Source organism: Perca fluviatilis, chromosome 1 (genome assembly GCF_010015445.1).
Source record: "Perca fluviatilis chromosome 1, GENO_Pfluv_1.0, whole genome shotgun sequence".
Taxonomy (NCBI): Eukaryota; Metazoa; Chordata; class Actinopteri; order Perciformes; family Percidae; genus Perca; species Perca fluviatilis.
Window position 1 is genome coordinate 4,826,757 of NC_053112.1, and position 24,056 is coordinate 4,850,812.

Genomic DNA, 24,056 nt, shown 5'->3' on the forward strand with positions numbered 1-24,056 from the left:
CAGAAACCAGCCAGCCAGAGAGTTGCACAGGCAGAGCAAAGGTCATGTTTCACTGACTGTTTACTTGCACTCCAGAAACCACATTACGCTTTCAAAATCAAAAATCAGATAATACGCTTGCGGAGCAGTGGAAGGTCTGGCTAGTCCACACAGCATTCCTGGATGGGAAAACGTGCTCTGGTTTATTGGCATTTCTTTAAACCAATCACAATCGTCGTGGGCGGGGCTAAGCTCCGGACGGAGCCACGGTGCCTCTGCTAAATAGCCTCAGGAAGGAACTTGTTTTGGTGGAACATGTGTAACGTTCAAAAGTAGTTTTAGTCGTGTAACAGAAATCTCAGATAGGACAGATAGTCTAGCTAGCTGTCTGGATTTACCCTGCAGAGATCTGAGGAGCAGTTAACCATAGTCCTCACAAATCAGCCGGAGGTTAGAACCCCGACACAGAGACAGAGGAAGGGGACGCACATCTGGCCTAAATCAGGGACATCTGGCAGAATATCCGGCGGCACCGGTGCAATCCTGGAAGTGGAATGTCGAGGATATAGACTATTTTTCATATTTACTTTTACTACTACGTCATCTGTCTTGATTTCTTTCTTCAAAAGAAAAACCTAAAATATGAAATTGCAAAAAAACAAAATGTGACGGTGTTTTGAATTTGGTTTACTCGTTTTTTGTTCCCGGAAGTGGAATGTCGTGGATATAGACTACGGACTAAACTCGGAAGCACATTTCCAGGATTAGGCCTGACATCTGGTGCGTTTGTCCTTTACCTTCCTCTCTCTGTGTGTTTCCGTTCTCAAAATCCTTTCGACCAGCTGACTTCTCTATCGGCTGTTGAAACAGGAGACGTCTCTTATGTTCTTTACTCTGCGACGTTCTAAAACGGTTTTAGCTCGCTCCAAATCCTTGGTCTGAACTGGGCTTTTAACTTGAAAATCCAACATTATAGATCTGACAGGAAATACATAAAAAGCACAATAGGTCTCCTTTAAAGACTCGACAGATTCAGTTTCTCTCTACGTGACGTTTCCGAGGTTTTGTAAAAATCTGAAGTGCACGTAAACAGTGATGAACCAACGCTAACTTCTCGCTGCGGCAGGAAGTGACGGCGCCGAGGGGTTGAACCAACCTACTGAACGTCCGCCCCATCAGCTCTAATATTTGGTTTCACTGGCAAACATTTAGTGAGAACATTAAATAGTTAAGTGTTGAGTATAATAAGGTGGTTTCCTCCTCCCAGTCCTACAGCAGTTAGCGAGGTATCCTCCGTCACAGCCGGAGCTCGTTGGCCACTTTGGAGGCGATGTTTTTGAAGGCGATGGACGTGCCGGAGATCCGTTTGAAGCGCACGCCGTTGAGCGAGAGGCGGGGCAGCTTGCACACCTCCATCTCCCATTGGACCAGGCTGTCCTGCCGGGCATCGCCGTGCACGCAGAACAGAGAGTAGCGCTCGCGCTGCTCGTAGTCGCAGTTGTTGGCGTCCAGGACTCTCCGGATCTCCTTCATCATGTCCCCCGGCTCCATGGAGGACGTGGTCTTCATGCTCCAAGTGAAGCGCAGCGCCCGAGGCTTGGAGTCCCGCCCCTCCTCTTTGGGCTCACCCGATAAACTCCTGCAGGACGGAGACACAGAACAGACCCAACGAACCCGTCAACAGGGAACAGGAAGCTGCAGCAGCTCCCAACATGGGGACGGCACAGCGTCAAAATGATCACGCTAAACCAGCGACAGTCAAAATAACGCACGTAGCATCGGAGACGTCACACATATTTCTTTGGCGTTTACAGTACGTTTTGGACTGCTGCAGAGACGTGGACTTCTTAAAACATATTATTCGCGGTTAAACAGCCTTCATTTATCCATACGGTATACTTCCTGTCTCTGACTGACCTGCGTCCAAACTTGGAGGTGATCTTCCCGATGATGGAGGTGGAGGTGCCGCGGCGGGGCGTGGCCAGCGAAGCGGCGGCGTGCGTGGACAGGCTGGGCGACGCCGGCGGGCCGTTGTAGGTGGCGGGCCGCCGGTCTCGGAGCTGAGCGCCGTGGAAGGTGGAGCGGCTGGAGGAGCCGCGGGGGAAGCGGGTCCGGTCCGGCGTGGCGCCGCTGCTGCTGCTGGTGACGCTGAAGGCCGAGGGGGAGGACGGCGGCTGCTGGGGGGCGCTGAGGGGAGGACAGGACGCCGTTAACACACGGTACGTGAGGGGTTAATGTGGACAGATGGTCAAACACATCGACAGTAGAGCCTGACTCCATACATCGGCCGATATTAGGCATCATCGGTAACGGCATTTATAATGGCTTATAAATATATATTTTTTCATATTCATTTATCAGAATCATCCATAATGACAAATAAATTATTCTGATAAATGAATATTTAACAGAACCCCTTTCAACCATGTTCTGAGTGTTGGGGTTGCAGAGTTTGTCCACCAGAGGGCGCTCTACAATGTGTTTAACCCTTTAAGTTTTCATAGCTCAAGTTTGTATTTTTATACATTTTATTGATCAGAACTTTAATATATTTTGATGTTCTATTGAGACAATAAAACAAACTATTATTTTTAAACTGCGTTATATTATTTTAGTGAGGACTCATAAATAACTACAAATAACTAATGTTAGGGAAATCTGTTTATGTTTTGTTATGCGTTTCTGGATTTTTTTGAATGAAGATTTAATAATGATATGGATATAGTTTTGTTAGATTTATTTGTGCTGGCAGATCGTTAAGCAGACAACAAAATGGTAAGAAAAATAAAATAAAAAAATCTCAGTCACTCAGAATGAGTTTTCATCCCAGCACCTGTAGCCTTTGTGTCACAGCCTATGGAGTAAACAAACTTTATGTTCAATATATATATAATAGTGTCAGTTATATAGCGTGGCACTGATTGAGCGCACTTGGCCTGTTCAGCACCATCGCTGTCCATCAGCTGTCGCTATCCGTGGTGCTGAAACATTCTTACTTGTCAAAGAACGTGTCTTTTCTTTGTGTTTTATTTGACATATAGGCTTACTTGGCTCAACAAGTTACACATTATAACATATGCATTCATCAGATATTTTTGATGTCTGTCGTCCGACGTGTTTTGGCGCTTATTTTCAACTTTATTTGCGTTTCTTTTTCTGACAGTTTTATGGCTTTGTCTGAGATTATCTATCAACAAACGGTCCTCTGATCTTAACTATTAGTCCAAATTATTCATCATTTCTGTTATCTTTCTCTCTAACATGATGTTTACTTTCATATAGAGGACGTTTATTGACGATGAACTTAAGTGTAAAACATTTGGCAATAAGTTGGAATAAAGTCGGCTAACAAGACAGAGGAGAGGGACGCTACGAGGGTTAAAGAGAGACTCTGATTCTGTGGGACAGACCTCTGGTACTCTACGTTGTCGTCGATGGGGGGCAGGCAGGACTTCATGGGATGTCCCGACGCCGACATGGACTTCACGTGGCGGGGGCGCGCGGAGGAGACGGTCGCCGCCGGCGATAAGGACGGGGAAGCTGCAGGTACCTCGGGGAGACTGAAATAGAAACAGATTATAGTTAGGCCTGGAACAATTATTACATAACTGTCTAATTGCAATTTCTTTCGTTTACATATTCACCGTTCCTTTGATTAAAGGTCCCAAAGGGTCGGACTGGTGACGGGAATTAATTCATTATTTATGTTCATTTAAAGGTGCTGTAGGTAGGATTGTGAAGATCCAGGACTTAGCCAAAAACATTTAACATCAACAACTTCTCAGTCCCTCCCCCCCTTTCTGCTAAAGCCCAAAACGGTCTCCTATGCCCCTCCCCCCACAAGGGAGAGCTGTGCATGATAGAGCGGGTGGAAACCTAACTGCAACTCGTGCATGGAGAAGGGGGAGGGGAGGACGCTATAAAATGTGCATGAGCAGTGATTGACATGCAGTTAGACACGCCCCCCCCGGCTCTGATTGGTGCATCTGAACAGGGAGCTGTCTCACTCCAGGCTGTAGGTGGTGCCAGAGGAGCTGGATTTTTTTTTTTTTTTTATGACCTGCTTCATGTAGTTCTACTGGAACATAGGGTCAGTTTCAGCAGATATGACAGAAAGGTAGTTTAATAAGGCTTACCTACTGCACCTTTAATAAGAAACTATATCACTTCTATATCACCAATAGAAGTGATATAGTTTAGCTTAGTATATTTTGAACATGTTCAAAATGGAGTTCCCGTCAAACAGAAAGATAAAAATATAAAGAAGAATATGGACATTTTAGCACAAGCAGAAACACCATCAAAAACGAAATACTCAGCAAACATATCTTTCAAAATGATTGAAACACAGATTCCCAGGTTCAAAAACCTCCTTTTACCTCCCTATACCTCCTTTTTCTACTTGGATACAAACTATTTAATTCTTCCCATCCCTGTCGTATCCATTCTATGTATTCATTTTATAATAGTCTCTTTATAAAAGTCTCCGAGCTTTTTGCACCTTACATCCCACTCCATGTGTACTTGTCTTGATGTCTTATTTATATTTTTGTATATTGTGTTGATATGTGCCTATATTGTTGTCTCTATTGTACAGTATGTGTCTATATTACTATTTATCTACTGAACGTTTACTATTACGTGTCTATTTGTTGAATGTATAGAGAGTTAACACCTACCGAAGTCAAATTCTTTGTGTATGTGAGTATACTTGGCCAATAAAACGGATTCTGAAATTGCTTATTGTTGTACATGATTTCATCTCTGTTCCAGATGCAGTGATATTTAGCATTAGTTCTTCTAAGTGTCTTTAGAAATACGTGAGTTCCTCTTAAGTGATGTTTGCTTTCTTTCTCTCATTTGAAGCATCATTCTGTTTCTGAGCAGACAGATATAACCCAAAGATGTATCCTGGAATTCATTCAAAACTTTCATCCGTTTGCAAAAGTAATACATAACTTAACTTTGGACTGAAAGAGACATATTGGATTTCCTCTCACCTGCCGTCCTTCCCGTTGGGAACAGCCGCCGAATGGCGTTCAGTGCTCGTCCTCTCGTTGACGTACGTGTTCCTCCGAGTTATGCTCTGAGACACACACACACACACACACACACACACACACACACACACACACACACACACACACACACACACACACACACACACACACACACACACACACACACACACACACACACACACTTATTCTACTGATCCAACGTGCTGCTGCTCAGTTCATTACCCCCTTTTAATAGTGGAGCTAATTCATATACAAAGCTCGAACAACAAAAATATTATTAATGTTCATTAATTGTTTGGGGTAAATGTGGAATGAATCATGTTTTTCGGTACTGGACTTTTAACATGCTGTTTGACGTTTAACCCTGATGTAAACCCAGTATTTGTGTCAGGACCTGGTCCAGCAGGACCTGGTCCAGCAGGACCTGGTCCAGCAGGACCTGGTCCAGCAGAATGTGAATCGTCTCTCTCTCACCCCTGAGGCGGTGGCTGACCTCCGGCGGTCCGGAGCTCCGCTGGGCGACGCCGACTCGTCCTTCCTGTCGCTCTCCACGCTGTTGGCGTGCCCACGCTTGGTGTAGGCGACAGGTGGGGGGATGGAGGGCGCCACTGAGACCCGGGACAGAGAGCGCGGCGCACACGCACACGCACACGCACACACACACACACACACACACACACACACACACACACACACCTGGGGTTAATACTCTGATTCTCGAGTGTGTTCGGTGTCATCGGCGTTCATTTCAGGCCGATTTGACTTGTTGAATCGGAGGGCGGGCAGTTGGACTCAATGCCCAATCTGATTGGTGGAGCACTAACCCGGAAATGACGAGCGGGATGAGCGTGACTAGAGTCTCTCAAAATCTGACGGAAATCTTTTAAACTGACCTTAGTTGATCTGAAATGAAGACAGATTCAGGAACTGCACGGCCTGTTTCTCTCTTCACATGTTCTCAGAAACATGTTTCGGTGAACTGTTTTAGTCCGATATGAGATTGGTTTTTTCCAACGAGCCGCCATTATGGTCAGTTTTGTAATTCCGGAGAAGCCAGACCCACGGGACTCTTTCCTGCTACCGTATTAAGTTGCTGTGAGCTGGCAGAACGTAACGTAAGCGCTGTACGATGCGAGAACATCTCAGAGCTGACCCGGGCAGACACAGCAGTCTTCATCAGACTCGCCCTGGGTCGGGGTAATTAAGTCTACCGCTGATTTACAGCACTGATTTACAGCACTGATTTACAGATCTGATTTACAGATCTGATTTACAGCACTAATAACATCACCGTCGCCAAAGTTTCCCCGCAAATCAAATCCATACTTCACTGTTAACCGTCAAGCCACTAAACCTGTATGGAAATGAACGCCTGGACAGAAACTCACCGTGGTCGCTGAAGCGCCGCTGCTTCTGATTGGCCGAGGCGCTGCGGGAGTGTGCGGGGGACTGGCCGGAGCCGTTGAGGTCGCTGCTGGGGCGGGACCTGTGGAGCAGGTTACCGCCGGACACAGACTCGCCGCCGCAGTCGCCGCCCTGCCGGAAAGAGTCACAGCAGAGAGGATTGTGGGTAAAAGAACTGGCTCAGCTACAGTTCCCTCTGAGCTGATAATATTATAATAATAATAATAACAAACAACAACAACAACAACAACAACAAGATTTGTAAAGGTTTAGATTACTGCAGTAAAAGTACTAATACCACACTGTAATAATACTCTGTTACAGTTAAAGTACTGCAGTGAAAATGTTACTTCAGTAAAAGTATCATCAGGAAAATGTAGTTAAAGTAAAGAAACTCCTTCTTTCTGTCCCTCTCCTTCTTTCTGTCTCTTTCCTTCTTTCTTTCTGTCTCTTTCTTCTCTTCCTCTGTCTTTGTCTCTCCTTTACTTCTCTGTCTCTTTTTCTTTCCCTCTCTCCTCCCATAGAAGAAAGAGTAAAGGATCCAACCAGCTGTGTGTTTAATGGTCTCATCATCTCAGCTGACTTGTAGTCGGTTATATTGTCGGCTAGTTTACTTTAGAATCAGACATCAGATTTTATAAACTACATGGGTTCTGTCTGCATGAATCTTAATGTGTAAAGTAACTAGTAACTAAAGTAACTAGTTACTAAAGCTGGAACAGATGAATGTAGTGGAGTAACTAAAGTAACTAGTAACTAAAGCTGGAACAGATGAATGTAGCGGAGTAACTAAAGTAACTAGTAACTAAAGTAACTAGTAACTAAAGCTGGAACAGATGAATGTAGCGGAGTAACTAAAGTAACTAGTAACTAAAGTAACTAGTAACTAAAGCTGGAACAGATGAATGTAGTGGAGTAACTGAAGTAACTAGTAACTAAAGCTGGAACAGATGAATGTAGCGGAGTAACTAAAGTAACTAGTAACTAAAGTAACTAGTAACTAAAGCTGGAATAGATTAATGTAGCGGAGTAACTAAAGTAACTAGTAACTAAAGCTGGAACAGATGAATGTAGCGGAGTAACTAAAGTAACTAGTAACTAAAGCTGGAACAGATGAATGTAGCGGAGTAACTAAAGTAACTAGTAACTAAAGCTGAAACAGATGAATGTAGCGGAGTAACTAAAGTAACTAGTAACTAAAGCTGGAACAGATGAATTGTAGCGAGTACAAAGTAACTAGTAACTAAAGCTGGAACAGATGAATGTAGTGGAGTAACTAAAGTAACTAGTAACTAAAGCTGGAACAGATGAATGTAGCGGAGTAACTAAAGTAACTAGTAACTAAAGCTGGAACAGATGAATGTAGCGGAGTAACTAAAGTAACTAGTAACTAAAGCTGGAACAGATGAATGTAGGAGTAACTAAAGTAACTAGTAACTAAAGCTGTAACAGATGAATGTAGCGGATAACTAAAGTAACTAGTAACTAAAGCTGTAACAGATGAATGTAGCGAATTAACTAAATAACTAGTAACTAAAGCTGGAACAGGTGAATGTAGCGGGTAACTAAAGTAACTAGTAACTAAAGCTGGAACAGATGAATGTAGCGGAGTAACTAAAGTAACTAGTAACTAAAGCTGGAACAGATGAATGTAGCGGAGTAACTAAAGTAACTAGTAACTAAAGCTGGAACAGGTGAATGTAGTGGAGTAACTAAAGTAACTAGTAACTAAAGCTGGAACAGATGAATGTAGCGGGTAACTAAAGTAACTAGTAACTAAAGCTGGAACAGGTGAATGTAGCGGAGTAACTAAAGTAACTAGTAACTAAAGCTGGAACAGATGAATGTAGCGAGTAACTAAAGTAACTAGTAACTAAAGCTGGAACAGATGAATGTAGGAGTAACTAAAGTAACTAGTAACTAAAGCTGGAACAGATGAATGTAGCGAATTAACTAAAGTAACTAGTAACTAAAGCTGGAACAGATGAATGTAGCGGAGTAACTAAAGTAACTAGTAACCAAAGCTGGAACAGATGAATGTAGCGGAGTAACTAAAGTAACTAGTAACTAAAGCTGGAACAGATGAATGTAGCGAAGTAACTAAAGTAACTAGTAACTAAAGCTGGAACAGATGAATGTAGCGGAGTAACTAAAGTAACTAGTAACTAAAGCTGGAACAGGTGAATGTAGCGGAGTAACTAAAGTAACTAGTAACTAAAGCTGGAACAGGTGAATGTAGCGGAGTAACTAAAGTAACTAGTAACTAAAGCTGGAACAGATGAATGTAGCGGAGTAACTAAAGTAACTAGTAACTAAAGCTGGAACAGATGAATGTAGCGGAGTAACTAAAGTAACTAGTAACTAAAGCTGGAACAGATGAATGTAGCGGAGTAACTAAAGTAACTAGTAACTAAAGCTGGAACAGATGAATGTAGCGGAGTAACTAAAGTAACTAGTAACTAAAGCTGGAACAGATGGATGTAGCGGAGTAACTAAAGTCCAATATTTCTCTCTGAGATGGAGCGCAGTAGAAGTAGTCTGCTAACAGTTTGCTCCGTCCTTCAGTGTTTGTGCTAAGCTAGGCTAACTGTGTGATTCTAGAGGCTGGTACTGGATGTGGGACAGACCTCAGCAGCCTTCCTCCCCAGCAGCAGGTAGATGGCCGTCACCTCGTTGTACTTCTGACCCTCCAGCGCCTTCTTCACTTCCTCCTGAGGGAAGCCCATCGTCGCCATCAGCTCTGATTGGTCGGAAAACACACACACACACACACACACACACACACACACACACACACACACACACACACACACACACACACACACACACACACACACACACACACACACAAAGTGTATGTCAGCGGTCATTTACTGGGGACTGGACTACATGTTGTTGTTACATGATGTACTTCATTACATTGAGTTGGGATAAAAGACATTTATGACATACATGTGTGTGTCTCTCTCATTGTGAGTGTCTGTGTGTGTGTGTGTGTGTGTGTGTGTGTGTGTGTGTGTGTGTGTGTGTGTGTGTGTGTGTGTGTGTGTGTGTGTGTGTGTGTGTGTGTGTGTGTGTGTGTGTGTGTCTAACCGATGCGTTTGAGGTCGTTGAAGTCCTGTTCCGGTTCGTTGTACGTCTTCAGCTCCTTCTCGTCGTAGCCGACGTTCATCCATCGGTCCTTCATGATTTGCTGAGAAACAAAGACAGACATCAGCTGTGAAACATTCAGGGTCACTTCTCTAACGCACAAACACGCTGGCGAGCACAACGCTGCACGTAAAGCTGCAAAGATTAATCCATTAGTTCATCTTTAATCCAACTATTAAATTAATCTACTAAACTATTTATACAATCGATTAATCAGTTTTCAGTCAGCGAGCGTGAGGAATTTGGAGTGAACACAGAGCGGATTTTTTTAAATGTTGGTCATCTCCCGCTTCGTTATTGCTCCTGAAACGCTCAGACATCACAGGTGGCGAAGCTTTAAAACTGCGATGACAATAAAATGATAGCTTATAAATATCTCTGGTTGTTGGTTTTGTTCCACGACAATTTGTGGTGTGGATGTGGGATGAAGAGAGGGATCACTTTAGTAATTTTAAAATGATTTTATTTATCTTCAGTGTGTAGTGGCCAATCAGATTTGTGTTGACGCGATTGCGATTCAGCCTCCGCATAGCACGCACGCACACTCACAGCCGCACACGACGAGGAATGAGTTTCTACTGTGTCTGTCATCGCTACTTAGAAATGTCTCAAAAGAGAATTTTGGATTTTCGCGCCAAAGAGCCGAAGACTGGCGAGACGCAGCTGTACTTCATGGAGGGGAGGGGCGAGTGAGTTTTTAAAAGGAGACAGAGGTAGAGCAGTCTGCAGAATACAGAGCCTGTGTAGCATAGTATCTTTAGTCTTTAGACATGGACCGTGGACCCCCCCACCCCAGCACCCCCTGCCGAAAACACCTTCCCGCGCGTCTGCAGGAGGAGCTGAAATTCTCTGTCACGTGCCCTTAAAGCAACATCAACACTTTAGGTCATATTTTAACCATCTGAGGTCGCGGCGTGGAGCGCCTGGTGCAGGTGTGTTTAGGGCGTGTCCGAATCCACTTCTGCTAGTCTGACGGCGGTAAAAAGGGTCCTGTGTGCCGGGCGCCTGGTCCTAAAGGGTTGTCCTTAGTGTCTTCATTAATCAGAGGTGTGTTTTGGGCGTAACATGGAATCAACCAATCAGAGAGCAGCTCCCATTCCCTTTAAAAGCCAGGCGTGTTTGGACCTTGGAGCATTGCTGTTATGATGGAGGATTTGCACCGTAATTTGTAATCTTCTGCATGTGTGTGTGCTGCTGTGTGTCCCCGTGTTTTTTGTTGGTCAATTCCCGCTGCCTCAAGATAGCACTACTCCCAGAATGCACCTGAACACACCTCCCTGTAAGACCAGCGCGCCCCAGAATGCACCTGAACACACCTCCCTGTAAGACCAGCACGCCCAGAATGCACCTGAACACACCTCCCTGTAAGACCAGCACGCCCAGAATGCACCTGAACACACCTCCCTGTAAGACCAGCGCGCCCCAGAATGCACCTGAACACACCTCCCTGTAAGACCAGCGCGCCCAGAATGCACCTGAACACACCTCCCTGTAAGACCAGCGCGCCCATGGGCCACAGATAGAAGCAGGTGCATTTGCTATTTAAACGACGTGGGCGCTGACATCTGGCATCTGGGTCGGTCTTAAACTAGCAAAGACAGCTTTGCGCTGCGCCGGGTGCAAGATAGGACCCTTTGTGTTTCAGAGTGAAAACAACGCACATCTGGAAACTACTCCGAGGCTGTTATTGTGAAGCAGCTTGAGGAAGCGGTGAGACAGACAACTCTTTTTGTGTGGCGTAACCAGTGTAAATGCTGAAGACGGGTTTGAGGCCGCGGGTCGTACCTGCAGGCTGCCTCTCTTCCCCGGGTTCAGCACCAGCAGCTTCTTCAGCAGGTTCTCACAGTCAGTGGACATGTAGAAGGGGATCCGGTACTTTCCTCGGAGGACACGCTCCCTCAGCTCCTACACACACACACACACACACACACACACACACACACACACACACACACACACACACACACACACACACACACACACACACACACACACACACACACACACACACACACACACACACACACACAGACACACACACACAGACACACAGACACACAGACACAGACGCAGACACACACACACACACAGACACACACACACAGACACACAGACACAGACACAGACACACACACACACACACACACACAGACACACACACACACACACACACACACACACACACAGACACAGACACACACACACACACACACAGTTATTTTAATAAAACTAATCTTCACGTTAGGTTCACTAACTAACTAACTAGCTAACAAGTAGTTTTTACTGTAACCTAGCAACAAGCGGAGCTTCTCAACATGCTGTACTTGTTATTGAAGAGTGTTTCTGTTATTTTGTCCACACCTTGAGGTTCTGCCCGTCGAAGGGCAGCGAGCCGCTGACCAGCGTGTACAGAATGACCCCCAGACTCCACACGTCCACCTCGGGCCCGTCGTACTTCTTCCCCTGCAGAGGTACACAACAACTACATTACCCAGCAGCCTTCACACCTCACTGGCCAGTCCAGACCGCAGAGGTATACAACTACATTACCCAGCAGCCTTCACACCTCACTGGCCAGTCCAGACCGCAGAGGTATACAACTACATTACCCAGCAGCCTTCACACCTCACTGGCCGGTTCAGAGGTACACAACTACATTACCCAGCAGCCTTCACACCTCACTGGCCGGTTCAGAGGTACACAACTACATTACCCAGCAGCCTTCACACCTCACTGGCCGGTTCAGACCGCTGAAACCTTTCTCTGAGACGTTCTCGCTGTGAATCTTTGGTCTGAACTGGGCTTAGTGGAACCAGTGAGGAGAGTAAAAGGGAAGCTGTGATAACTATGAACCAGAGTAGGTGTAAAGTGTGGCTGTGGGCAGGTGGGGGTCACCTGGAAGAGCTCCGGCGCTGCGTACGGAGGAGAGCCACAGAAGGTGTCCAGCTTGCTGCCCAGCGTGAACTCGTTACTGAAGCCAAAGTCTGCGATCTTTATGTTCATGTCGGCGTCCAGCAGGAGGTTCTCTGCCTAAGACACACAGGGACTGTTTATATACTGGGGGTCTGTGTGTGTGTGTGTATCTATGCGTGTGTGTCTGTGTGCGTGCGAGAGCATGTGTGTGCGTGTGAGAGAGCATAAGTGTATGTGCATGTGAGCGTGTGTACCTTGAGGTCTCGGTGTACTATCCTCTTCTGGTGACAGTACTCCACCGCTGACACAATCTGACCCAAACACACAGACAAGGAGAATCATTAGAGACCACACACACACACACACACACACACACACACACACACACACACACACACACACACACACACACACACACACACACACACACACGACTCAAAATCTGACGAACATCTTTTAAACTGCACGGCCTATTTCTCTCGTAAAATGTTCTCAGAAGCACGTTTGGGTGATATATTTTAGTACAACATGAGATCGGATTCCGAGCGAGCCGCCATTAAGGTTCGGTTTTGAAATTCGGGAGCAGCCAGTTCGTCCAATCAGCTGCTGGTTAAGGGGATGGAGCCTCCCCCTTCCACTTTGTAGTCAAGATGGCGCCCGTTTAGTGCGAGTAGCGTCCATCGCTCCACACTGAACTTTTTTTTAGTGTTATCTCCACGATATACGTCAGACTGAGTGTCTGGAGTGGGCCAGCGGGCGGTTTGGGACCCAGCCAGAATGGCTGGTTGTCCAGCAGCTCTGTTAGCCGCCACGCTCACAGACCATAATCAAACGGAAGCATTTCATTAGCGGTTCCACTAATGCAGGCTGAATGATGCTGTGGTCTGGTTCCTACATGGAGCTGGGAATTAATCCCAGCGTTTACTTCACGCTGGAGATAAAAGACTATCCACATATAATCTAATATAATAATACAAATAAAGTTGTGTTGGAATCAGACGGTGACGCAGGTAGCTGAACGTCTACATCACCTGTATAAAGAAACCTAAAGACGACTGTGAGAACAGCAGGATGAGTTTACAAGTTAACTGAGACGCCCCTGAACGCACCATTAAAACACCTGACCAGGACACGGTGCATTGTGGGATACTGAGGAGCAGCTCTCACCTGGCGAAACTTGGCCCTGGCCTCCTTCTCTTTCATCCGTCCGTGAGCAACCAGGTAGTCAAAGACTTCACCTGAAAGACAGACAGGCAGACAGACAGGGAGACAGAGAGAGAGGGAGACAGACACAGAGACAGGCAGACAGACAGGCAGGCAGAGAGACAGAGAGAAAGAGAGAGAGGGAGACAGACAGGGAGACAGGCAGACAAACAGAGAAAGATAGACAAAGAGAGAGTTAGACACACAGACAGAGAGAGACAGACAGACAGACAGACAGACACAGACAGACACACAGACACACAGACGTGTCACACCTTAGTTGGAAAACCAAACCTCTGGATGACTTTACTGTGAAGATTCTTTTCTTTGTCATTTTAATGCTCCACATTAAAAAAATACTAATTGTTAGGCAGACAGACAAACAGACAGACAGGTTAGCTGGTCTCACCCCCGCTGGCGTACTCCATCACCAGGTACAGAGTTTTCTCCGTTTCGATCACCTCAAACAGCTTCACTGAAGAACAACAGAAACAGGATTACTGAGGAGGAAACTAGGCCGGAACAATTCATCCCAATTTTGGCAAAATAGCAAAATGGACTAGTGGGGGGGGGGGGACATGTTGAACAATTCTGGATGAAGTATGGTGTTGCGGTAGAGATGTCCCGGCCTACACATCCTATCCTACTGACTAAAGGAAACAGATCCTCGTAGATATCACGCCACATTTTAATAAAAACTATAATAATGATAGAAAGAGGAGGAGGAGGAGTAGACTCACCGATGTTAGGGTGGTTGAGGATCTTCATCACGCTGACTTCCCTGAAGAGCTGAGGAGAAGATCAGAGTCGACTTTCATTACGGTTTGTAGAGATCACGTGGATCATTCACAAACAGTTACTCAGTTACTTATGTCACACACGCACGCACGCACGCACGCACGCACGCACGCACGCACGCAGTGATTACAGAGGTCTGGTACGGACTGACCACGTGATGCAATGACCCTGATAAGGTGCTGTGGTAGAGTGGGTGCAGTGGTAGCAGTGCAAAAGTGAACAGTGCAATAGCTTATTATTAAATATTAACTATGGCTATGAAAAGACAAGAATGTCAATCAGTGTATGCACACCCACACAGTCCTGGGAAGAGGTCTACTCAGCCAGGTTAGGTCCCAACACCTGTGTGGGTGTTGGGGGCCTTTAAAGGGAAACAACTACTGCCTGTGGTGAGGTGGTAAAAATGAAGTCTGGAGTCAGTTCATTCTGAAAATACTGCACGAGTATCGCTGCGAGTTCCTCCTGTTGGATAAGATGGTGCTACATAGCCTGTTTTTAGTGATATTTCCAGGATTAAAGCATGACAGGCGTGTTGCTAATGCGCCAAAATTCCTCTCTCTCTGGCTCTGTGTGTGTGCTGCCGTTCTCAAACTCTGCTCTCTTCCGGAGACAACAACATTCGAGCTACACACTGAAAATGTCAAGTTCTGAAGAAAGTTTGGACGGTGCAACAAGACAGGCCTGCTCGGTTCTTTCAGGGAATGATCGTAAAGATTTAATAAGAATATGTTTAGGACATTTCCTCTCTAACTGGGAGGTTTTGGGACTGATTGGTTGGTGGGGCTGCTGTGGACCAGGTCCACACGGAGATCCACTGGTAAGAGCCAATGAGGTTTAACCATGTACCAGCTGATTTAAATAGCTCTAGGTACTGTGTTGTGTCAACATTTAACTTCATTTAACAGACAGACAGACAGACAGACAGACAGACAGACAGACAGACAGACAGACAGACAGACAGACAGACAGACAGACAGACAGACAGACAGACAGACAGAGCGTACCTTCTGCAGACTTGTGGGGTTCAGCTGAGTTTTGTCGATGATCTTGATGGCAACCTGCACACACAAAACATCCAAACTATTAATATATAAATACATATCATTTCATCTGGCAGAACCCGGAGGCTGCTGGTCTACTGCTGCCTCGAGTGTGTGTCTATGTGTGTGTGTGTGTCTGTGCGAGTGTGTGTGAGCATGTGTGTCTGTGTGGTGTAGGTCTGTGTGTGTGTATGAGAGCGTGTGTGTGTGTGTCTATGTGAGCCTGTGTGTGAGCATGTGTGTCTGTGTGTGTTTGTGTGTGGTGTGTGTGTGTGTGTGCGTCTATGTGTGTGCGTGTATGTGCGTGTGAGCGTGCGTCAAGTTCTGCAGATATGAAGCGTGTGTAGGTGTGTGTCTTTGCTTTACTGATGCAGGGTGTTTATGGGATGTAGATTAAAATCAATGCCAACAGCTGACATGACATGACGTCAGAAGACTGTTTTGGAGATTTTTATGTAGTATTTATGAGTCTAGTTGGGAGTTTTATTGCTGCAGTTTCAGTGAGACTTCCTGGTAACGTTTGTAAATTAAATTAAATCCGATGCAGCACTTTCCTGCTTCACCACCTTAATCTAATTCACTCTATAACTTAATATACACGTTCTGATGTTTTCACACAAAGATGTTCAAACAGTGCCGATGATGTCTGATGTGACAGAGATAAAAACGGGAGTAATAACTTAAACATTTAACATTGTTAAGGTAAATGCACAGAAGAATTCAAAGAAATACAAACGGCGGAGCACACGCAAAGTGTTTTACGGTACAGGAGTCAGCAGGATGAAGACTTTCTCTCAGGCTCCAGTCCAAGAAACGCTTTAAAGAAGATCGATGGGATCAGAACGGACTTCATCTCTCAGACCGGCCGCAGCCTGGCGTCTCCGGGGAGACACACGCAGCAGCCCATTGGACGGCGCTGGCTCGGGGAAAGGGGTCTTAAAATAAGTGGAAAGCGTCGCTTACACAGACACACACACACACAGACACACACACACAGACACACACACACAGACACACACACACAGACCAATGGGCTGTGAGCGGCTGACGTCGGAGCATTAATAATTCATGGTGCAGCGTTATGTTTCCAGATGATTTAACCCCTCGGAGCAGATCAAAGAGTCTGAAACTGTATCAGGACCTCACGTAAAGCTGGAAACAGCTGATTTAAAAAGATCCTGGACACGCACCATGTCACCTCGGCAGTAAAATATAGATTAGAAATTAAACTTAAATTTTAGTAATTAAGATTTAATTAATTAAAGTCCTGTGTTTTTATACACATATACTAAAGACATCTTAAGCTCCATAGGGAACAGTTGTGCACACACACACACACACACACACACACACACACACACACACACACACACACACACACACACACACACACACACACACACACACACACACACACACACACACACACACACACGGCCTTTCAAAGTCTGACGCCATAGATTTGTAATTCATAAATAACGCCTCCAGATTGTGACGCTGCAGACTTTTGTGTGACTTCGTAAAATACTTTTTAAAGAGTAAGATCCTTTTAGTTTAACATGAAACAGCCCCGAAATCACCATCACCAAACTCCACCAGACTCCATGTAAATAATCAGGACTTTTATCATCGTAAAACACACTTCATTCAAAGCGGACACAAAAGCCGTCTTGGTTCATCTTTCCACTGTTCCAACAATCACCACTCTGGTTTGGTTGAAATAAACCCTTAATTCACCCATTTACATGTGGAGATATGCTGGCTCTATACACACTAAAAGTCCTGATTATTTACATGGAGTCTGGTGGAGATATGCTGGCTCTATACACGCTAAAAGTCCTGATTATTTACATGGAGTCTGGTGGAGATATGCTGGCTCTATACACGCTAAAAGTCCTGATTATTTACATGGAGTTTGGTGGAGATATGCTGGCTCTATACACGCTAAAAGTCCTGATTATTTACATGGAGTCTGGTGGAGATATGCTGGCTCTATACACGCTAAAAGTCCTGATTATTTACATGGAGTCTGGTGGAGATATGCTGGCTCTATACACACTAAAAGTCCTGATTATTTACATGGAGTCTGGTGGAGATATGCTGGCTCTATACACACTAAAAGTCCTGATTATTTACATGGAGTCTGGTGGAGATATGCTGGCTCTATACACGCTAAAAGTCCTGATTATTTACATGGAGTCTGGTGGGTTTGGTGATGGTGATTTCGGGGCTGTTTCATGTTAAACTAAAAGGATCTTAATCTTTAACTAAAAGGTCTATCTCTGGATCCTTTCATAATGTTTTCAGACACTTAGAATAATAATCTGAGCCTGTCTGCGGCAACAACAGAACTAAAAGTTCTCTCCCGTGGCGCCCTACGGAGGCGCCACACAGTGTAAAGCTGTCTGAAGTAGACAGTATGTAGTACTTCAGCAGTAGAGGTGTGTGTGACCTGCTGAGGAGGAGTGTGTTCTCACCTCTCGGCCGGTCAGCGAGTGCTTGGCCAGTTTGACTTTAGCGAAGTTGCCCTTGCCGATCGTCTTCAGCAGCCGGTAGTTGCCAACGTGCGGCTGTTCGTCCGCGGCCGCCGACCCGGCGCTGCGAGACGGCAGCAGACTGTGGCGGCTCGATGACTTGGTGGGCGGGGCCGGCGGCTCGGGGAGGCCGTCTGAAGTCTTCGGCTGAAGAGACACAAACAGATTCATTAGAAACATTTAGAGATCGGGGGGGTCAAACTCAATCTCCCTAAGGACCAGACATGTACAGTTTATTGACATGCTTTAATTGAAGAGAAAAAGTTAAATATTTTAACTGTATTGCATGTCTTATATAGCTTTCTCACTTAGAGTTTGGGCCACATAAAGCCCCCAAAAAGTCGGAAAAAAAGTTAATCATAGAACAAAGCGCCAATATTGTCTAAAAAAGGACCACAAAGTGGCTTGCATAAGTTTAGACACACATGCTAAAGTTGACTAAAAAGAGGAATAAAAAAAATCATCGTTTGGAAATATATCTTAATGCCTTAATTTTAAAAAATTAGGAAAAATCCAACCTTTACGGACACCAATTTTCTTTGTGAATTAATAATGTATCGTGAATAAATAAATGTTCTTCCTTAAAATACAGGGGGCAGTCCACCCCTATGTTAAATTCCCATAGAGGCAGGCAGATGTTTATTATAAAGGCCAGTTATTTCATGGATCCAGGATACTATGCATCCTGATAAAGTTCCCTTGGCCCCCCCAACATCACATACCCTTCACCATACCTAGAGATAGGCATGGGGTACTTTCCATAAAATCATGTCTCAAAAATAAATCAAACCTGAAATAAAACCATGCCAATCTCTTAAAATAAAACTATTTGTGGAAATAATTCATAATTTCAGCTTTTCTTTTACTCAAATTTGGTATTATTTCATTTAAGTGAGGTTTATTGACCATGAATTAAAAGAAGAAAAAAAATGTGTAAAACTAGACTTTATAAGTTGATGTAAGTGGTGAACCCGGTGGTAGTTAAAAATAAATTTAAAAAAGCACAAAAAAAAAAAGCGACAAAAAACTCAAAAGCCCTGTCTTAAATTGGGTTAATTTTCTATTTTTACCGGAGAGGAAAACAAGTGGCATGGTCGATGCTATTTGACATCATTTTGGACCGTTGTTATCACCATATCTGGCTCTAAAACCTTGGTAAAGCTAGAGCAGATAGCTTAGTATTCTATGCACTAAAAGGTATAAAGGCTTTAAGCCGCCCTACACGTTATTGTAGGCCCAGTTTGTTATGGTACAACTTCATTTGATACGTTATATATGTAGTAGGGGGTCCCTGCTCCGTCTCTCTTTCAGCTGGGGGGTCCTCGTCTAAGAAAGTGTTGCAGACCCTGTTCTGTTCTGGTGCGTGGTCGGCATTAGCTGAAGCCCAAAAAGGCTTCGTGCTGCTCCTAAGCCTTCTAATGGTCTAACCCCTGATTACCTCATCAATAGAGACGCTGCAGCTCACAGTGCTTTTCACTCTTTGGGGGGGGGGGGTGCGTTGAGAATCACACGGTGTCTTTTTTTTGTCTTATTTGTGCAAATTAAGCTGCAGCAAAAGCGGCTCTGTCCCTTTTGTGAATCCTCCCCTCTGTGTGATGGACGGCACCCGACACAGGGCCCGGGGTCAAAGGTCACGCCAACACTAGCTGGTGTGTGGGGGTTTATTGTCTTGGTATCCGTGTGACTGTAAAGCTGCCGCGTCACACTTGAGGCTTTTAGAACGTGACTTCTAGAAGACTAAAACGCCGTCAGTGAGCTGCTGATACTTCCTGCAGTGTATTCTGGGAAGGATCGATAGCAGACAGACAGGAGGAGGCGGCTGGAGCTGGAGCTGGAGCTGGAGCTGGAGCTGGAGCTGGAGCTGGAGCTGGAGCTGGAGCTGGAGCTGCGAGTCCGGCTGAAGTGAAGAGTCCCAGATGACGGGCAGACGTGACTGGGCAGACACACCTAGGGGTGGGTATCTTTTAGATTTTTACGATTCCGATGTCGAACCAGACCAACAGGTCCAATTCCTAAACCGATTCTAGAAAAACTGAAAAATGACATCGTCATGTGCACGGGGAGCCTGACAACGGCTCTCTGCTAGCATTCTTGCATTAGCATGACAATAAGGAGGCTGCGTTTACCCAGAATTCCTTTAAAGTCCATCAGCCTCCACACACCCAAAGACTCAGCTCACACGAGGCATGAAAACATCCCACTGCTACTCCGGGTTTGACAGGTGACACATGGAAGCTGCAAGTATACTTCACCCCCCCCCCCTACATCCACAACTCCAAAAAGTAAAAGGACTCATATATACATACAGTATATAGTCAAATGTACACATAATCAGTAATCAAAGTATTTCCTCTATTTCACAGACGGGAAACACATCAGCGGTTAGTACGGCTGACGCTGTAAGATGACGTAGTATTAATAATAGTCTCGCATGTCCAGACCATCCTCCACAGCACTGCGGGGGAGGGTCTGGCTAGTCCACACACAGCATTCCTGGATAGGAGGAAAACGTGCTCTGGTTATTGGCATTTCTTTAAACTAATCACAATCGTCTTGGTTTAAAAGGCGAAAAAAAGGCCACAAAAATGTGAAAAAAAGGCAACAGAAGAGGCAGAAAAGGCGACAAAAGGCAACATAAAAATGTGACAAAAAATGTGACAAAAAAGGCGACAAAAAAGGCGACAAAAGGCAACACCGGTAAGCTCCGGACGTAGCCACGGTGCCTCTGCTAAATAGCCTCCGACGGATCTTCTGCCGGTACCGAAGCTATCCCAGATGTGGATATAGACTAGTACGGCTGCTACTAACGATTATTGACATGGTTTATTAATGTGTGAATTATGTTCTGGATGAATGGATCAGCTGTTTGGTTTCGGTTTCCTGTCCCAGAGGAGAGAATAAACTAGCTAACACATTCACATTTAAAAAGCTGACATCACACAGAGTTTACCTGCTTTTATCATTAAAAATGACTCCAACTGATGAATGGATTATCAGAATAGTTGGAGATTAATTTAATAATTGATGACTAATCGATGAATCTCTGCAGCTCTGTCAGCTTCCCACTACACGACACGACAGATACGCCCTGAAGCCTTTGTCTCGGACTCAGATCTTTAATACAATACTCCAATACTAGACAAGTAAATGCTGTCGAGCTGCATTGTGGGTACTGTAGTCATCGGGTTATTTTACAAGAAACAAGGATGTCTGGGATAAAAAAAGCACAACAGACCCCTAAAAACATCTGTATCAGTTGAAATAGATGCTACATTTAGAATATGTTGTCCACTTTAGCTTGCTGTCAGACTACATTTATATTTGAGACAAAAACGATCTTCGTTTTAGCTCCAGTAGCAGAACTAATCTGCGTCCATATTATCACATCTGACATCACACATCACATGACCGTTCACACACACTGGGCATGTGCGTGCCGATGTCAGTATCGTGCAACCCCTACCTCAGGGTTCTCCAAGTTCAATTTAAGACTTTTTAAGACCTTTTTAACACCACCTAGGATGAAATGTAATGCCAACTTCACAGCCATATAATAAAAATCCTGTGTGGATTTAAAGCCAGAGAAAAGAAGTATTTACAAAGTAACGTCACCTGAAACCAACGCTGATTGGCCGGTCGTTTGGTGAACGGCTCCAAATGTTCTCTATCTCAAGATGCCAGACTGATCTGGGAGTAGAAAACTGGAGCTCGCCAGATCAGGACGCTCTCACGAGGCTGTAACACTGGCGCATTTACAGAAACGTTGATTAATGTGCATTGGCCTAATCAAAATAAATAAAATCTCTCCTCAAAGCCACCAGACTCCTTCAACTACAACATCTGACCTCAGGTTGGTGATGTAATGTAACGGATGCTGATGTTGTTGACGATGGTCATCGTTGATTATATTGGGTCAACTGTGTAGGCTGATATGCATGTTCTCCTACCCTAGGTAGGTTACTTTGACGCTGCTATCCGTGCACCTTGTACAGGTATGCATTTGTGCTCGTACTGTTACGCTTGCGTTCCACTTGGACTGTGTGTAGAACTTGTATGTATTTATGTGTCTTGCATGCGTTTATACTTGCTGCGGAGCCGACCCGACCCATAAGCAAGCTAAGCGTCTGCTTAGGGCCCCGTGGCTACCAGGGGGCCCCCAAGAGTGCTTGAAATGTCCCACAACAGAGCTCATAACAGAGCCGGTCTATTTAAAGAAAGTGTTGCTGCTAATAGGTCTCACATAGTCTTTAAATGCGTATTTGTACATTGTGAGTATTTAAACTATTTACAATACACAAGTTGGCTTAGTGCCAAGTGCAGTGGCAAAACATTACAATGTGGAGAGTCCCCAAACCAAATCCTGCTTAGGGCCCCCAAGTCTAGGGCCGGCCCTGACTTGCTGCACACCTAATCGCCCTTCGGGGACACAAATAAAGTTGAAGTTGAACAAAGAAGTTGCGGCTCTACCGCTGCCTCCATCGGTTAGTTAGTTCCTAGCCCGTTAAAACACCGACGTCACACAATGACACAAACATACAACCAAGATTTTAGGTGGTTCGGTTAACAATCGCACTACTACCGGTACTACTACTAGTGAATGTTTTCAACGGTTTAGTCTGTAGTTGTAGCTTTTGTGTTCAGGTGTTGCAGCATATTCTTTGTATCCAATCACATCATTTCTATTTTTTCAAATGAGTTTGACTGCTCACAGCCCTCTGGTTAGAAAACACTGAGATAGTTCAATCAATCAATCAAGGTGATCATCAGCCTTACCTGTCTGAGAGACTCCATCAATACTAACCAGGGGTTAGACCAGACTCACCTGGTCAGATTCTCTCTCTATTTACCTGTCAGACTCCATCAATACTAACCAGGAGTTAGACCAGACTCACCTGGTCAGATTCTCTCTCTATTTACCTGTCAGACTCCATCAATACTAACCAGGGGTTAGACATGACTCACCTGGTCAGATTCTCTCTCTATTTACCTGTCAGACTCCATCAATACTAACCAGGGGTTAGACATGACTCACCTGGTCAGATTCTCTCTCTATTTACCTGTCAGACTCCATCAATACTAACCAGGAGTTAGACCAGACTCACCTGGTCAGATTCTCTCTCTATTTACCTGTCAGACTCCATCAATACTAACCAGGAGTTAGACCAGACTCACCTGGTCAGATTCTCTCTCTATTTACCTGTCAGACTCCATCAATACTAACCAGGGGTTAGACATGACTCACCTGGTCAGATTCTCTCTCTATTTACCTGTCAGACTCCATCAATAATAACCAGGGGTTAGACCAGACTCACCTGGTCAGACTCTCTCTCGCTCACCGGGGTCAGAGGCGTCCTGCCGGACATCTTCCTGCTTTCCTTCGCTGCTTTCTGCTCCATTCAGTCCGGAACATGCATCTCCTCCGCCGGGCTGCTTTTACAGCATCTCTGCCCCCCCACACCGGGGAACCAGGCCACCTCAGCGGGGCTCAGCTGCGAGGCTCCGCCGGCCGCAGGGCGAGGGAGGCCGGGGCGGCGGCTACAGGAAGGCCCGCTGTTTGTTTGCGTCGGTGCGGGGCAGAGACCCGCATGGAGACAAACACAGACAGGGGGAGAGAGAGAGAGAGAAAAGGAGGAAGAAGATAGGGGGAGAAAGAAGGAGATGAAGAGGAAAAAGAAGAGTTGAGAGAAGTGTAAAAAGTAAAGGCGCTTCCTGCAGCTCCCAGCGGTTTGTCAGCTCACACAGCAGCAGCACTGCGGAGCACAAAAAAGGAAAGGGATCTCTGACGTCAGCGCTCCTCCTTCCCGTCATCGTCGTCATCGTCATCCCTTTCAGAGTAAAGCTCACTTTAAAAACAAGGAAGTGGTAGAATTAGGAAAAACAAAAAATGCTATTAAAACTGTAAGATTGTTCTCCCTGTTTAATGTATTCTATTAATTCATTTGTCACATTATTTTCTGACGCCTGTCGTGTGTGTGTGTGTGTGTGTGTGTGTGTGTGTGTGTGTGTGTGTGTGT

At 45.2% G+C, this 24,056-nt stretch overlaps 1 protein-coding gene across 2 annotated transcripts; it reads right to left on the minus strand.

Annotated features, from left to right (window-relative positions):
• Nucleotides 1-346: 346 nt before the first annotated feature.
• Nucleotides 347-23,818, minus strand: LOC120563519 (serine/threonine-protein kinase MARK1-like). Of its 2 annotated transcripts, none has more exons than XM_039807733.1 (18): nucleotides 23,379-23,818; nucleotides 17,986-18,189; nucleotides 15,473-15,526; nucleotides 14,411-14,459; nucleotides 14,080-14,145; nucleotides 13,635-13,705; nucleotides 12,722-12,778; nucleotides 12,450-12,584; nucleotides 11,916-12,017; nucleotides 11,340-11,459; nucleotides 9,498-9,597; nucleotides 9,032-9,144; nucleotides 6,389-6,536; nucleotides 5,475-5,608; nucleotides 4,980-5,065; nucleotides 3,390-3,539; nucleotides 1,897-2,166; nucleotides 347-1,618 (listed from the first exon to the last, which is right to left on the minus strand). In XM_039807733.1, exons 1-18 carry the CDS (start codon nucleotides 23,436-23,438, stop codon nucleotides 1,276-1,278), a joined length of 2,262 nt encoding a protein of 753 aa, XP_039663667.1. In that variant the 5' UTR covers nucleotides 23,439-23,818; the 3' UTR covers nucleotides 347-1,275. The 2 variants fall into 2 exon arrangements, with proteins under 2 accessions (XP_039663667.1, XP_039663660.1); XM_039807726.1 differs by having other exon boundaries at nucleotides 23,355-23,818.
• Nucleotides 23,819-24,056: the final 238 nt, after the last annotated feature.

What these genes read in the sequence shown, in the direction of transcription:
- LOC120563519 (XM_039807726.1), bottom strand. Translation starts at nt 23,438, where the DNA reads ATGGAGCAGAAAGCAGCGAAGGAAAGCAGGAAGATGTCCGGCAGGACG. An exon ending in GCGAGAGAGAGTCTGACCAG is followed by an intron (nt 18,190 to 23,354) that starts GTGAGTCTGGTC and finishes GTGTCTCTTCAG; the next exon opens with CCGAAGACTTCAGACGGCCT. An exon ending in TAGTACACCGAGACCTCAAG is followed by an intron (nt 12,585 to 12,721) that starts GTACACACGCTC and finishes TGTGTGTCTTAG; the next exon opens with GCAGAGAACCTCCTGCTGGA.